Source organism: Microcaecilia unicolor, chromosome 2 (genome assembly GCF_901765095.1).
Source record: "Microcaecilia unicolor chromosome 2, aMicUni1.1, whole genome shotgun sequence".
Lineage (NCBI taxonomy): Eukaryota > Metazoa > Chordata > Amphibia > Gymnophiona > Siphonopidae > Microcaecilia > Microcaecilia unicolor.
Genome location: NC_044032.1, coordinates 380301127 through 380317820, shown reverse-complemented (window position 1 = coordinate 380317820; position 16694 = coordinate 380301127). Strand labels below are relative to the sequence as shown.

The following is a 16694-nucleotide window of genomic DNA, read 5'->3' as shown; positions in this document are numbered from 1 at the left end:
TATTTTCAGATCTCCTAGGAAGGAGTTAAATAAATATTAACTGGCCGATATTCAACTGGCAACAGTGAGTGTTTTGCTGACTGCCACCTTTATTCCTGGTTATTTAACACTGTGTCCTGTCCAGGCTTTGGCATTGAATATCCAGGTTTTTTTGAGCTTGCTAACACATAGCCAGTTACATCAATATTCAGCCCCTCACCGCATAAGCCAAACCACTTAGATAGGACTGCTATTTATGTGGCCCAATTTAAGTGGTTTACTTATGTGGCAAGGGGCTGAATATTGGCATTTAACTTGACTCCGCCCCTGGAACACCCATGAGCTAGCTGCTTTTGGATTCTGCACTAACCGATCATTTTCGGTGGCGATAACTGGTTAAGTGATGCTGAAAATGACTGGATAGTCATGAATGAGTGATTTAACTGGTCGGTGGCCATTTCCAGCCAGTTAAATTGTTTTGAATATCGGCTGGTAAATCCACACTGAAACACCAACTGGAGGTTGCTCATGCAGAACTTTCACAGTCTTTCAGGAATGATAGAAGAGTCTATGGGAAGTGCATAAGGGCCGATATTCAGACTGCGGGAGGTAGCCGGGCTGACTCCCACGGTCAGCGCTAAGACCGGATAGTTAATGACAGGCCATTTCTGGTGACCAGCATTAAATATCTGGTTTAGTTTTGGCCGGTTTCAACTTAACTGGTCAAGTCAATATTCAGTGCTGGCTGGTTAAGTTGAAACCGGTCAAAGATAGGCCTGCTATTTTGGCGGCTCAATTTGGCCGCCAAACTTAGCTGGTGATGCACTGAATATTAGCGGATAGCAGACTTTATTGCACGATATAGCTGGTTATCCGCTAAACACTGACCGTGAATATTCAGCAGGAGATAACCTGCTATCTCCCTCTGAATATTTGCAGATAGCTGGTTAAGCGCTATTTAACCGGCCACGACCTGTTCCTGACCAGTTAAATAGTGCAGAATATCAGGCAGATAGTTTTTATGGTCCTTTCTATGGAAAACTTGTTGTAAACTGCACATGAACTTATGCAACATTTGTGTTTGTATTTCTGAACTAAATTTTTATGAATTGGCCTATTTGTAATCTAATGGATTCCTTCCCAGACCTTAAACAGCCAGCACTGTAAGTCATTCCAAGCAGAGAATGTAAAAGGAAGGATCTGACGACAGAAAATAGAATTTTTTCTTACTATTCACATAGATGTTCGCAGGATTCTTTCTGAAGGGTCTTGCTGTTCCTTCCAGAACAGATCTTACCACGGGAGCCACTTTCATCTGAGGTAAGGTTTTAATGTGTGCCTTTCTTTTTTCCTGTTCTAGCAAGGATGTATCTAAAAGAAATTAAACATTATGATTTCTTTTTTGAAAAAAAACATTGTGTGAAAAAGTATTGTCCTTTGAAAATAGCATGCCATTTGAGTTATGTTGATGTTTCGTGTGACCTGTCAAATTGCAAGCTGGAGGAACACTTCTCAAGCTTTAAACTTTTCTCAAAAGTTCAGATGCAACTAGATGACAGAGTCATTGCGATATCATTGGGTCTTTTGGAGATACAAGGGCAAAAAAATGTTTAAGAAAATGAACAACTAATAGGGAGATGAGTGAGCTGTGTGATGTAATTGACATGCTTTGGAGAACAACATTAACAGATTAGTACTACACTTTTATCCAGCAATAAGTACCCCTAAGGGAATGAACTAGCTATGGGGGTGCAGAAGAGTACAAGTGGAAGCAAGAGAGAAAGATGATCGGTAAGCATAAAATGAAAACCAGTCTTTATGATCTATATGGCATTTTATCTTAAAGCAATAGAAATGGACAAGCCTGGAGAATATATGCCGTAAGGGAATGCTAGGATAACTTTAAGAATAACCTCTGAACACTTTTGCCAAATGTAGGGTCCCTTTTACTTAATGGGCATTAGATCTGGGCTTAGTGTGTCTTAAAATGGGATTTTCCCCACAGGCTATGCCAAGATTCAGTGCACCATACCTGAAAAATGTTAAGGTAGGAGAACTTACTGCCTTACAAAGTGCTCCTACGTTAAGTCTGGGTTATCCAGTTAGTGCGCGCTAATCAGAATGTACTGTCTGAACAACATTTCTATGCCTACTCCCCAGCCAAAAAATATGTAATAAAAAGGTAAAATTATGTATAATCATACCTGATAATTTTCTTTCCATTAATCATAGCTGATCAATCCATAGACTGGTGGGTTGTGTCCATCTACCAGCAGGTGGAGATAGAGAGCAAACTTTTGCCTCCCTATATGTGGTCATGTGCTGCCGGAAACTCCTCAGTATGTCGATATCAAAGCTCCATCCGCAGGACTCAGCACTTAGAGAATTACACCCACAAAGGGACACTCTGCCCAGCTCACCACCGCCGAAACGGGGGAGGGGAATTAACCCAGCTCATCCCCACACAAGTGGGGGAGGGGAATCCATCCAGCTCATCCCCGCGGAGCGGGGGAGGGACACCACACCCGCCGATGCGGGGGGATCTGGCTTATCCTGCAACCGCAACCGCGGGAGGAGCTGACTGACCCTAACACCGCCGAAGCGGGAGGGGTACAAAGCTGCCCTACAGCCGCACGAAGCGGGAGGGAGTGCCGGCAGAATTTAAATCTCAATCCAGCCCCGTAAAACGGAGGGGAGAGGAATGCAGCAGCTCACTGTAACACAAACTCGTCTCAACTCTTGAAGAATCCAAGTGAAAAAACTTGAACACGAAGTCTTTCTGAAGTAACTGAAGACTAAACTTGAACCTGAAATGCAACCAGAATAAAAACAGTACAGATGTCTGGGAGGGGCTATGGATTGATCAGCTATGATTAATGGAAAGAAAATTATCAGGTATGATTATACATAATTTTACCTTCCATATCATCAAGCTGATCAATCCATAGACTGGTGGGATGTACCGAAGCAGTACTCACCCAGGGCGGGACATTGAAATCCCTGACCTCAACACTGAAGCTCCAAACCGGGCCTCCGCCCGTGCAGCCACAGTCAAACGGTAATACTTGGAGAATGTATGAGCCGAAGCCCAAGTTGCCGCCTTGCATATCTCTTCCAAGGAGACGGATCCGGCCTCTGCCATCGAGGCCGCCTGAGCTCTCGTGGAGTGAGCCTTCAGCTGGATAGGCGGCACCTTCCCCGCGGCCACATAAGCCGCTGCAATGGCTTCCTTGACCCATCTTGCCACTGTAGGCTTAGCAGCCTGCAGACCCTTACGAGGACCTGCAAACAGGACAAACAGATGATCCGATTTCCGGAAATCATTGGTCACTTCCAAGTATCTGAAGATGACTCGTCTCACATCCAGATATTTAAGAGCAGAGTACTCCTCTGGGTAGTCCTCCCTACGAAAGGAAGGGAGACAGAGCTGCTGATTCACATGGAAGCGAGAAACAATCTTGGGCAGGAAGGAAGGCACTGTGCGAATAGTCACTCCTGCCTCAGTGAACTGCAGAAAAGGCTCTCGACATAGAGCGCCTGGAGCTTGGAAACTCTTCTGGCTGAAGTGATAGCCACCAAAAAGACTGCTTTCAACGTCAGGTCTTTCAGAGATGCCCTCAACAAGGGTTCAAAAGGCGGCTTCTGCAATGCTCTTAGCACCAGGTTGAGATTCCACGCAGGCACCACTGAGTGCAGAGGAGGGCGCAGGTGATTAACTCCCTTGAGAAAGCGCACCACATCTGGCTGCGAAGCCAGGGAAGCACCCTTCAGGCGGCCCCTGAAGCAAGCCAGAGCCGCTACCTGGACTTTAAGGGAACTGAGCGACAGGCCTTTCTCCAGACCTTCTTGCAGGAACGCCAACACTGAAGAAATTGGAGCAGTGAAGGGAGAAAGTGAGCCTGCTTCACACCATGCTGCAAAGATACGCCAAACCCTGGCGTAAGCAGTAGAAGTAGAGCGTTTCCTCGCTCTCAGCATAGTGGCGATGACCTTGTCTGAGAAGCCCTTCTTCCTCAGACGCTGCCGCTCAATAGCCAGGCCGTAAGACCAAAGGGAGAGGGATCCTCCATCACCACGGGACCCTGATGTAACCGGCCCTGCTCCACTGACAGCCGCAGAGGATCGTCGACTGAGAGCCTGATCAAGTCCGCATACCAGGGACGTCTGGGCCAATCCGGACCCACCAGGATTACCCTGCCGGGATGCTTTGCCACCCGGTCTAGCACCCTGCCCAACATGGGCCAGGGCGGGAACACATAGAGAAGCTCCTGTGTCGGCCACTGTTGGAGAAGAGCATCTACTCCCAGGGATCGAGGGTCCCGTCCTCTGCTGAAAAAGCGCGGCACTTGGCAATTGGCCGATGACGCCATCAGATCTAGGCTCGGCTGGCCCCAGCGCTTCGTGATGTCCAAGAACGCCTGAGCAGATAGTTGCCACTCTCCGGGCTCCAAGGTATGGCGACTGAGAAAGTCCGCCTTGACATTCATGACTCCGGCAATGTGGGCCGCTGAAAGCTGCTCCAGGTTCGCTTCCGCCCACTGGCAAAGACTCATAGCCTCCTTGGCTAGAGGGGCGCTCTTGGTACCTCCCTGGCGGTTGATATAGGCCACAGCCGTGGCATTGTCCGACAGGACCCGTACAGGCTACAACACCAGTACCGGGATGAACTCCAATAACACCAACCGAATGGCTCTGAGTTCCAGGAGGTTGATAGACCACTTGCCTCTGCAGGAGACTAGAGCCCCTGCACTGTCCTTCCCAAGCAGTGGGCTCCCCAGCCCATCAAAGAGGCGTCTGTCGTGACGACAATCCACTCCGGGGTCACCAGAGGCAATCCTGCAGACAACTTGTCTGTCTGCGTCCACCAGCTCAGCGCCTTGCGCACTGCTGGGTCCACGGGAAGGCGCACAGCATAATCCTCCGACATTGGAGTCCAGCGCAGCAGCAGAGATAGCTGTAGTGGTCTCATATGAGCCCTGGCCCAGGGCACTACTTCCATCGTGGCCGTCATAGAGCCCAACAGCTGCACGTAGTCCCAAGCCCGAATAGGAGAGGCTACTAGGAACTAGTCCACCTGAGCCTGAAGCTTGACAATCCGATTGTCTGGCAGGAACACTCTGCCCACTTGGATGTCGAATCGAACTCCCAGATACTCCAGGGACTGAGTCGGGCGCAGCTGGCTCTTCTTCCAGTTGATGATCCATCCCAGGGAGCTCACAAGAGCAACTACCCGGTCCATAGCTTTGCCGCACTCTGCATAAGAGGGGGCTCGGATCAACCAGTCGTCCAGATAAGGATGGACTTGTACTCCTTCCTTTAGCAGGAAGGCCGCTATGACCCCCATTACTTTGGAAAAGGTCCGCGGAGCAGTAGCCAACCCGAAAGGGAGGGCTCTGAACTGGAAGTGTCGTCTCAGGACTGAAAAACGCAGAAAGCGTTGGAGAGGAGGCCAGATGGGAATATGCAGGTACGCTTCCTTGATGTCCAAGGAAGCCAAGAACTCTCCTGCCTTCACTGCCGCTATAACAGAGCGGAGAGTCTCCATGCGAAAGTGCCTCACTTTCCAGGCCCGATTGACCCCTTTGAGGTCGAGGATAGGCCGGACAGAACCTCCTTTCTTTGGAACCACAAAGTAAATGGAGTAACGTCCCTTGCCAATCTGATTTTTTGGCACCGGAACGACCGCACCCAGGCGGATCAGGTTGTCCAAGGTCTGCTGCACTGCCACAGCTTGACCGGAGACTTGCAGGGAGAGAGTACAAACCCGTCTCTTAAGGGTTGGCAGAACTCTAGCTTGTAGCCGTCTCTGATGACTTCCAGCACCCACGCGTCTGAAGTTATAGTGGTCCACTCGCCCAGAAACGAGGACAGCCGTCCTCCAATCTGCACTGGGGCGTGGACCAAGGCCCCGTCATTGGGTACGAGACCCTGGGGGAGGACCGGAGGGAGCACCTCCGGGACGGCGGTCTCTGCGAAAGGAATGCTGCTTGGGGGAGAAATTCCTCTTGAAGGAAGAGGGGGCAGAGGAACCCGACTTGCCCGGGCGGTACCGACGGGCTTCCAGCAACCGTCCTCTGGAGGTACCGGGACGAGTACTAGCCCGAGCCCTGACCTCTGGTAATTTCTTGCCCTTAGACGTGCCGAGATCGGACACGATTTTGTCCAGCTCGACCCCAAAGAGCAGCTTGCCTTTAAAAGGCAAACTAGCCAGGCGGGATTTAGAGGCGTGGTCAGCAGACCAATGTTTCAGCCAAAGCCACCGCCGCGCAGAGACTGTCTGAGCCATGCCTTTAGCTGAAGCTCTCAAGACATCATACAGCAAGTCTGCCAAATAGGCTAAGCCCGATTCCAGGGCCGGCCAATCAGCCCTCAAGGAAAGATCCGAGGGGGAAGCCCGCTGCACCATAGTCAGGCACGCCCTGGCCACATAGGAGCCGCAAACTGAGGCCTGCAAACTTAAAGCAGCTGCCTCAAAGGACGACCTTAAGGCCGCCTCCAATCTTCTGTCTTGGGCGTCCTTTAGGGCCGTGCCACCTTCCACCGGCAACGCCGTTTTCTTAGTCACCGCAGTGATTAAAGAATCCACGGTAGGCCACAGATAGGCCTCACGTTCACTCACAGCCAAAGGATAGAGGCGGGACATAGCCCTAGCCACTTTAAGGCTCGTTTCCGGGACATCCCATTGAGCCGCAATTAAGGTGTGCATGGCATCATGCACGTGGAAGGATCTAGGCGGGCGCTTCGTCCCCAGCATAATGGCAGAGCCAACAGGGGCTGAGGGAGAGACGTCCTCCGGAGAGGAAATCTTCAAAGTGTCCATGGCCTGTAAAAACAGGTTGGGCAAATCCTCTGGGCTAAAAAGCCGCGCTGCAGAGGGGTCATCCGCTCCATCCGAGCGGGGATCTATCTCCTCCAAGGAATCCGCAAAGGACCGTTGGGAGACCTCAGACACGCTGCCCTCATCTACATCGGAGGAGACAAAGTCCTCCAAGGCCTGGAAATCAACCCGAGGGCGTTTACCTCTGGGAACCTCAACCTCTTTATCAGAAGAGGGAGCAGGGGCAGCGTTTTGCATGAGGAAAGCCTGATGCAGCAGCAAAACAAACTCGGGGGAGAAACCCCCCAGACTGTGCACTTCCGCAGCCTGGGCAACAGCCCTAGACGCACTCTCAACCGGCGCTCGCAATAGCGGGGGAGAGACATGCTGCGCATCCAAAATGGCGTCCGGCGCGAAACTCCGCGAAGGAGCCGCGCGGGAAGAACGGCGCTTAACTTTAGCCGCTTGTGCCGTCGCCCAAATTAAGGGCGTTCATGGCATTAATGTCTCCAACCTCAAGGGCGGCCCACGAAGAAGCCATCCGAACCGCGTGGCCGGCCAAGATGGCGGAGGCGAGGAGCGGGGGATGGGCGTTTATGGCGGGAAAAAACCGCCACGCCGGAGGAACGACCGGGACATTCATCGGTCACTAAACTGTCACCCATCAAGGGCGAATCAGGTTGTAAAACCCCCGCATCCCCTCTAGAAGCGCTCCAGCGATCCGGGGAGCGACCCTTTGCGCCCTCGCCCTCCGACGCCATATGCCACGAGGAGAAGAATCGGGGAACCCCCTGCCCGCTATAAAAAGGTAAAATTACCTGCTTGCCGCTCCGAGCTGTAACGAACTGGTGTCCCAGTGAGTAGCTGCAATGAATGTTTAAAGAAACGTCGAATTAAACGCCTTTAAAGACGTTTAAAATTTTTTTTTTTTTTTTTAAACGGAGCCAGCGGGAGGGGGGAGAAAAGGAGGGACCTGGCACCACCAGGTTTGCACTTGCTCAAAAGAGCCCTCAACCCCAGGCCTCAACAAAACCTAAGGATTAGGCTTGGAGGCCTAGCCAGAGCTGCTGCTGTGTGTGACCACCACCTGCTGAGATAGAGAACATACTGGGGAGTTTCCGGCAGCACATGACCACATATAGGGAGGCAAAAGTTTGCTCTCTATCTCCACCTGCTGGTAGATGGACACAACCCACCAGTCTATGGATTGATCAGCTTGATGATATGGAAATAACATGCAGTTAGCGTGCAGAAATGGGGAAATTACCACAAACTATTCTGCCCCCATATTCATGGAGGCAGGTTGTTTATTTTTTATATGTATGTGTTGGACATTGTTATATCAGATTGCATTGCCAGAGCAACAGTGAACCAGAGACAAGCAAGAAGTTGCCAAGCTTCAAGATCCAGCTTTATTTATGGATGTTACATGGACTTTGTGGTATTTATTAGTAGAGAATTTAAATAGTGGTATCTACTGATACCAGGTGGGGAGTGTTTAACCCCATATTCATGGAAGCAGGTTGTTTATTTTTATATGTTTATTTATGTATTTATTTATTGGGATGTATTAACCACCTTTATGAAGAGATTCACTTCATATGTATATGTTGGACATTGTTATATCAGGTTGCATTTTCCTTTAAGAAAGGCAGGAAGTGCCTTTGGACTACAAATATTAGTCTTCCTGTAGTGCTCTGTAATAGGCTTTTCTTGAACACATGTCTCAGTTCCCTATGCCTTGTGGGAATTTTCCTATAGGCTGGTTTCTTGTCCCTGTGTATGATGGGATGTAGCCTGCACATTCTCTCTCCATTGATAATAGGAATCTGTCTGCAGCATGGGTTTCTATATCTAACACTATGCCTAGCTGCTTTAAGCCTTTCAAAAGCCTTGTAACATCATCATATTTTCACCTTTTAAAGTATTGGCAGCATGTACTCATCAGGCAGTGCTGAGATTTCCTGGCTTCCCAGGTTACAGGGTGAGCTGGTGGGAACAGACTCCCAGTCTGCAAGGCAGAGACTTTTGTTCAGCACATCAAACTGTAAGTCATATTTCCTTTGTTTGATTGCATTAATGAAGATTTGTTTCAAGAGTTCTGAGTCTTTGCAGTGATGTTCTATACTATGGTTTAGCTGACAGTCTGCTAAGTGTATGAGACAGCACTTCTGCAAGGACTGTACAGTGAAAATTTGTGGAAACTACAAAGGCACAATAGACTTGGGAAAAGTGCAAGGTGTAGAATATTACAGACATCATTATAAGCATATTAGAAAGCAGAAATTAGTGGGATTGGTGCTGGTCATCTATGCAGACAGAAGCAGACAGCATACAGTTAGTGCAAACCTGCATAATTAATTGTCTGAATCTGAGCCAGCTAGCAGAAACCCTCACTGTTGCTATAGTGATAGAAAACAAAGTTGTGATTTGGGCATAGGCTGCCAAGAAATTCTAGTTCTTCAGTCTCAAGCAAAAAGTATCCATTTGGGACCCCCCCCCCCCCTCTCCAAAGCACACTCATTGTTTGCAAAAGAAAAAAAGATTGCCAAATATGGACTTCCTAGCCTCAGCAAAAGATAACATTTTTTGGCACAGAGCCAAGGTTTGCATCACAGTAAAAAAATTAAAAAAAAACATTTTTTTTTGCTGCTGAAGCCATGGCAGACTCTGAAGTCATTCAGTCACACAAAACAGTTACTGAGTAGGCTGATATAGAGGACATAGCACAACCCAGCAATAACAATGATAGGGGTTCAAAGTCCACAAGACTATATAAACCAACAGAGCCAGCCAGAGAAGTGTATAGAGCTGAAGTACAGCAAGGAATGCATGAAATTACAAGGGGATGTCAGGCTGAGGACCTAAATACTGACACCTGCTGCAAGCTACCGCTCAGCCATATCAACAGAAATCATAGGAATATTGTGAATTTCTGAGCAGGCAAAAAATGTCAGACAGTTTGGCCCAGAAGGAGAGACAGCAGGCCACAGACCTCATATGCCATTGGTGTCTGAAGTAATTAAAGGTACAGAAACACACACAGCCCCTGCAGAGCAGTATTTGCCTAAACACTCTGACAGCACTAGAAGCACCTTAAGTTCCAGGTCCTTAAAATCACACAGGACATGCCATTCTAGCCAGTCCACTACAAGCTCTCTTGCTCTGAAATTGCCTATGGATTCAGTTGCTGCCAAATCAAAGGTTCTTTATAGCAAGCAGGAAGCCACTATCGAACTTGAAAAAACAAATTAGAAGAACAGCAGAAAGCAGTAGCTGCTGCTTCTGCCACAACCAAAGCCAATGCTGCTGCTGCCACCACTGCTGACTTGAAAGAAGCAAGCCTAAGGTAAAGCACGCCACAGAGACGAACCGCCACCAGCGTGATCCACATGCTTGCATGCAAACAGATGCACTAGCATTGGCTGTCGCTTCAGGAAAGTATACATAGTAAATGACGGCAGATAAAGACCTGAACGGTCCATCCAGTCTGCCCAATAAGATAAACTCATTTTACATGGTATGTGATACTTTATATGAGTTTGATTTGTCCTTGCCATTCTCAAGGCACAGACCGTAGAAGTCTGCCCAGCACTGTTCTTGTACTAAACGTTCTGAACCTAACATCGAACCCCCTTAAAATTTAGACTCCGGCCCATCCATATCTATTCAGTTACGATCAGGGCATAGACTGTATAAGTCTGCCCAGCACTGGTTTTGCTTCCCAATTACCGGGGTTGTCACCCAGTATCTGCTAAGATTCTATAGATCCTCTCCTTCTAAACAGGATTCCTTTGTGTTTATCACACACATTTTTGAATTTCATTACTGTTTTTATCTCCACCACCTCCCGCGGGAGGGCATTTCACGTATCTACTACCCTTTCTGTGAAAAAATACTTCTTGAGATTACTCCTGAGTCTGCCGCCCTTCAACCTCAATTCATGTCCTCTAGTTCTACCACCTTCCTGTCTCTGGAAAAGGTTTGTTTGCGGATTAATACCTTTCAAATATTTGAACCTCTGTTTCTCCTTTCCTCCAAGGTATACATATTCAGGTCAGCAAGGCTCTCCTCGTACGGTGGGCAACGCAAATCCCATACCATTTTTGTAGTTTTTCTTTACACCGCTTCCAGTATTTTTACATCTTTAGCAAGATACGGCCTCCAAAACTAAACACAGTATTCCAAGTGGGGCCTCATCAATGACTCATAGAGGGGCATCAACACCTACTTTCTTCTTCTGGTTATACCTCTATGCAGCCTAGCATCCTTCTGGCCACAGCTGTCACATTGTTTCTTCACCTTCATATCCTCTGACACCAACACCACAAGGTCTCTCTCTTTAGTCGAGCTTACTAATCTCTCCCCTCCTATTCAGTATCTCTCTTTTGGGTTTCTGCACCCCAAAGGAAATTCTTCATTTCAACCACAGACTCTAGCGTTACCCCAGGAACTGGGCTCAGATAAAAGTTGAGCAGGTAAGCCCAGTAAAACTCCCTGTGGTTAAACAAGAACCACTTGAACAGCCGCGCTTCATGCCTGACCTCAGAACAACCCCAGCACACAGTCAGCCACAGGCACCTACTGCCAGTGCACTAGATACTTCAGAGAGAGAGGATCTAGCAACATACATGGCTCGCAAAAAGATGGTAAACATGGGGCTCACTCAGTTCAATGACTGCCATGAAAAGTATAGAAGATGGAAATCTAACTTTAAAGAGCTCATGGCAATTATGAAGTCTGCCCCGAACCAAGAAATTAACATGATAATGAAATGGCTGGGAACAGAGACAACCGTGTGCAAGGAATACCAGATGCATATCTGCACGACCCTTCCAGAGGATTGAAAGAAATGTGGGAGAGACTTGATCAGTGCTATGGCAGCCCAGAAGCTATTCAACAAGCACAGATGAAAAGAATACTTCATTGCAAAAGACTCTAAGAAGGAAACCAGAATGAAAACAGTACTTTAGAACATTCATGCAGAACATGCTGGATAATGGCCATGTCAGCTTCACCATTGAAAGACAAGGAAAAACCAGGGCAGATCAGGATTGTGTTCAATTCCAGTGCTCAAGTTCAAGGAATCTCACTGAACAATGTGCTGCTTAACACAGCATGATTAACAGCCTAATAGGAGTCTTGATTTGCTTCAGAAAGAACCCTATCGCCATAACAGCAGATATCCAGCAGACGTTCTATTGCTTTGTCGTACACCCAGACAACTTGAGATTCCTGTGGTACCTTGACAATGACTTCAACCAGGAAATTGTAGAATACAGAATGAGAGTTCATGTCTTTGGAAACAGTCCATTAGCAACCTATGGGATTAGAAGGACAGCCCAAGAGGGTGAAAGAGATTATGGCACAGATGCCAAACGCTTCATTGTAAGAGACTTTTATGTTGATGATTTGAAATAGTTGCCTACTGCAGGAGAGGCCATTGACTTGCTAAAGAGAACACAAGCAATGCTGGCAGAGGCTAATCTGAGACTTCATAAAATAGCCTCCAACAGTCCAGAAGTAATGAGAGCATTTCTTGCAGAGGATCATGCCAAAAGATTTAAAAGATCTAGATCTAAGAGTAGACACCCCTCTGCCTCAGAGAAGCCTTGGATTACATTAGGATCTAAAAAAGAGACATTTTTACCTTTCAAGCCTCCGCCCAAGAAAAATCATAATTATTATTTATTTATTTATTAGGATTTATTTTCCTGCCTTTTTGAAGGAATTCACTCAAGGCGATGTACAGCAAGAATAAGCCAAACATAAGTAATAGACAATTACAGCAGTAAAAACATTCAAACAGCAATAAAAAGTATGGCATAGAATACTACATTACAATGTCAACACAATACATAATAAAACATTTTCATAGACAGCCTAGAGTATAAGCAAAGATGAAACATATAGATAGATAAGATAGAGTAAAATCAGTAAGAAAACAAGGGGCTTAATTTAAAGAAAGTTATACACACAGAGGTGTCTTGTAAACTGTCAATAGTCTGTATGACCCACTGGGGTTTGTGTAAGAGAATTCTAATTGCCAATATAGTCAACATGTGCTCAATTAGTTTGTCTGTCCGGTGCACTAGTGTTTAAAAGATGCCGCCGACATTATTTTTTTGTATGGTGGCAGCACTATGTAGTGGGTTCACATTCTGTAAGTAACAGCCAGGTTTTATCGAATTGAGTTCACTTGCTGTCTATATATTAATGACTGTTTTCTTTTGTCCGGCAGGTCTGCATTCGCTCAGATCCCTTGACAAAGCATTCAGCAAAACGGGAGCCTGTCGGGGTCCGGTGAGCGTACAGAACAGACAAATAAGTGGCTTTATTGTTTCCACTGCAAATGATTTATTGCCCCTCATTTCTATAGTTAGACACAATAGATCTTCAGTAAGTTTGAAAAATAAAATTAAAAACGTAAAGTATACAGCTGATAAATCCAGGGTTTCTTTTGAGGGGGTACTTGGGGGTACTGAGTACCGGCACCTTTTCCATTGTCTGCTAAATTTGACCCATGGACCCCAAGTTTGAATGAAAGAGTTCAGACTCTACACACCAATTCTGCCTTCTCATAGATTTTGTGACTGGTTGTAGGGGACCTGGCTATTGTGGGGTGGGTCCCTCAGGGATCACCTCGCCCCTGAAGGGTGTCCTGGCATTTGAGTACTGGCACCTTTTTTGCTAGAAAAAACGCATTGGAAAAATCACAGAAGTCAAATATTCGGTAGGAGGGAGGTTTTTACGTCGATGATTTTATGAGTCACATAGGGGTTTCACTCGCATTTGGAGTGCTGATTAAGACAGACAAGTCCTGGTGACAATAGGAGACTTTTTCTCCCCCTTATACTGAATCATAAGTGAACTGATTGTCTACTTACTAGTAAGTAGACTTTAGTCGTGTTGGTGTTGAATTAAGTAAGCTTATAGAATAACAGCAGCGGTACTTAAGCTTTTAAGCAAAATAGTCTCCATACCCAGGTGTGTTTGATACTCATGTGAGATGAAGGGTTTCAGCCGTCCTCGGGTTTCACTTATAAAGTATTCCACAACCTTATCCAAGCCCTTGAGTGTGACCTAGGGAACAAGAAACTATGTCACAAGGCTAAATTTCTTTTTTGTGTTTTCTACAGAACTGAGCAGAAATTGAAATATTTCACACCTTAAAAGGGCTGTGTTATACACATAAAAGTTCTGTTTTCACACATCTGATTTATATAGAGAGAACAGCTGGCAAACATGCACTAAGTAATGACTGCATCATATCATTGATGATCTTGGAAACATGTGGAATTATATGAAAGCCTCATTTAGGGGACTTTTTACTAAGGCACACTAACAGATTTAGCGCACATTAAATGTCATGCAGCCCATTATATTCCTATTGGTTGTATGTTATTTAGCACACGCTAATTATAGCGTGCCTTAGTAAAGGGACCCCTTAATCAGTTTCATATGTCTTACACTTTGTTGTATACTCCTGCAGTCCACGTAAAAGACATAATAAAACAGGTATCATTGACCGTCCTTCTCCTTTTTTCTTGATTCCTCTCTCTCTCTCTCTCACATATTTGAAACTTGGGAGAGGTGGTGGCTCTGGGTCTTGATGTATGCCTTTTGACATTTACTTCACCTAATAGGTATGCTTCCAAAATCATGTGATTAAAAATGTAGCTTAATAAACCTGGTCTTTGGCTGTGTTCAACTGCTGCATTCCAGAACAAACCAGACTTGCTGCCATGCATGGGTACAGTTAGGACTCTTGCTCAAGTGACATATTACTAGAAACGCAGCTACCTTGTCGCTAAATGGTACTACAGTTCACAAAAGAGTCTTCCTTAAAGAAAGCTAATTAATTTTATCAGAGGTGCGAAGAACTTTGCTGCCCCACCCCTTCAATAATGTAAATCACTTCCAGGTTTTCAGATATTCAAAGACACAACTGTCCTTGCTAATACTTTAGACTATGTAATGCCTGTAAACAAGGCTATACTTACTGGTTTTTCTAGTTCTATCGTGTAATAATCTCCTCCTTTACGCAACACCTTGTAGTGCTTTATGGATGGGCTACTGAAATAAAAATGTTAAATTCTTTAATTCACTTTGGCTTCATTTACTGTGGTGTAAAGGAAAGGTAAACAGAGTGAATATCTTTTTGCCATTATAACTGACCTGTAATCACTAATTCATCTTTTAGTAAAAACTGCTCCTGGAACCAACCATATACTAGTGTAGAGATCAAACCAGCACAACAACTGGGGTTTAAAGAAAGCTTAACTCTGTGTGCAGTATCGAAAGAAATCACCGCAGTCAGTAAGTATTTTACTTTTATGCCCTTGAGTTTGCGGTTCTTTAAACTGCCCCATTGCAGTGGCCCTGAACATCTGTTCAGTTTTCTGGTGGTATTTTAGAAAAGGCTCTGCAGGACTGTATGTGTATTTGCCAGCACATGCAGTGGAAGCTGCCATTTTACAAAACACACGTTTAAAAAAAAAAAAAAGAACAGCATGAATCAAACAGCTTTCACCTGGAGTTGTTGGCAATTACGTGTGAAAGTAGTGCTGTGGCATTTCCAGTGTAGCCATCCCATTTTACACACCTATATGTGTAAGAACTGCCAATTAAATAGTGAGGCTACTATTTTAACTTGGTTTCATTTTAGAATCAAGGAGAATGACTCCCTTAATCCCTCATGCAAAGCCCTGGCTGAAAAAAAAAAATCGTTTAAAAAAACATACGTATGCCTTTGGGCTGGCATACAACCAGTCATGAAGATTTGTTCTCATACATAGGTATTCCCTTTGTAAAATGGGGAATGCATGCACAGATATTAGTTCCATCCCAGCCATGTCCCCCTTGAAATCTCTGTGTAAATAATAGCAGCTTTCTGAAATCAGTACTTACATATGTACGCAATATACTTATGTAAGTGCTACTGTTTACATGTGGATATATTTCGAAAAGGCCTGCATATATCAATAAATACCTCATCTATATTTTACCAAGATGACTTTATTGATGATTTTCTAATATGTAAACCAATAGATGTTTCATTTCCAGAACAATGCTCAGTAACTGCTAGTTTCAGACAATGTTTTATCAGGAACCAGACAGCACTATATACTGTAGGTAGGAGCTTAGCCAGACCTGCCATTTCAGGTGGCCCCGAGTTAACCAGGATAGGCCCTTCTCACCCCCATACATACATACAGTTAAAAAAAAAACTTTCTCTCTGTCCCTGCTACAGTCATCTTTCTCCCCCTCCGCCCAGCATCTGCTCCTCTCCCTCCCTCCCTCCCTAACCCACCCAGCATCTGCTCCTCTCTCTCCCCTCTCCCACCTGGCATCTGCTCCTCTCTCCTTCCCAGATCTACCTCCAAGCTCTCACCAGCAACGATTCCAGTAAGCAACCTGCGCCAGCCCTGCAGGCTTCCCTCTACTGGGATGCGGTAAAAGGATGCATGCAGGGCTGGCGCAGGTTGCTTACAGGAATTGCTGCAAGCACTGGCTCAAAGGTAGACGGGGTGGGGCGGGGGGGGGGGGGGGTAGAGTACAGAGAGAGATGGACAGCTGCTGAGAGAGAGAGAGAGAGAGAGAGAGAGGCACTGCCAATGAGGTGCTTTGGGGGCACTGGTCTGGGTGGGCCTGAGGTAAGAAAAGGTGGGCCTTTGCCCATCCAGGCCCACCTGTAGCTACACCACTGACTGTAGGTCTCCTATTCAATCCCTCTTCCACAGAATTGTCTGGGCAATAAAATTCCAGATAGGAAGATACTTTAGTAATTTTGCTAGAGTAGTACAGATTTTATATATCATTTCTGGCAAACTTTGCATGAAATTTTGTCATAAATATAGGTTAGTTCTGAATTAGGTAAATATTAGAAACGTAACAT

General features: G+C 46.1%; 1 protein-coding gene across 2 annotated transcripts in view; it reads right to left on the bottom strand.

Moving 5' to 3' along the window:
• Positions 1 to 16694, bottom strand: part of LOC115461016 (signal-transducing adaptor protein 1-like) — a 142278-nt gene that overhangs the window by 12043 nt on the left and 113541 nt on the right. For both annotated transcript variants that reach the window (XM_030190522.1, XM_030190523.1), the window contains exons 7-9: positions 14800 to 14872; positions 13780 to 13879; positions 1210 to 1350 (exon numbers count right to left, since the gene is read on the bottom strand). In XM_030190522.1, coding sequence (XP_030046382.1) covers positions 1210 to 1350; positions 13780 to 13879; positions 14800 to 14872 — 314 coding nt within the window. The remainder of the gene's footprint in view (positions 1 to 1209; positions 1351 to 13779; positions 13880 to 14799; positions 14873 to 16694) is intronic.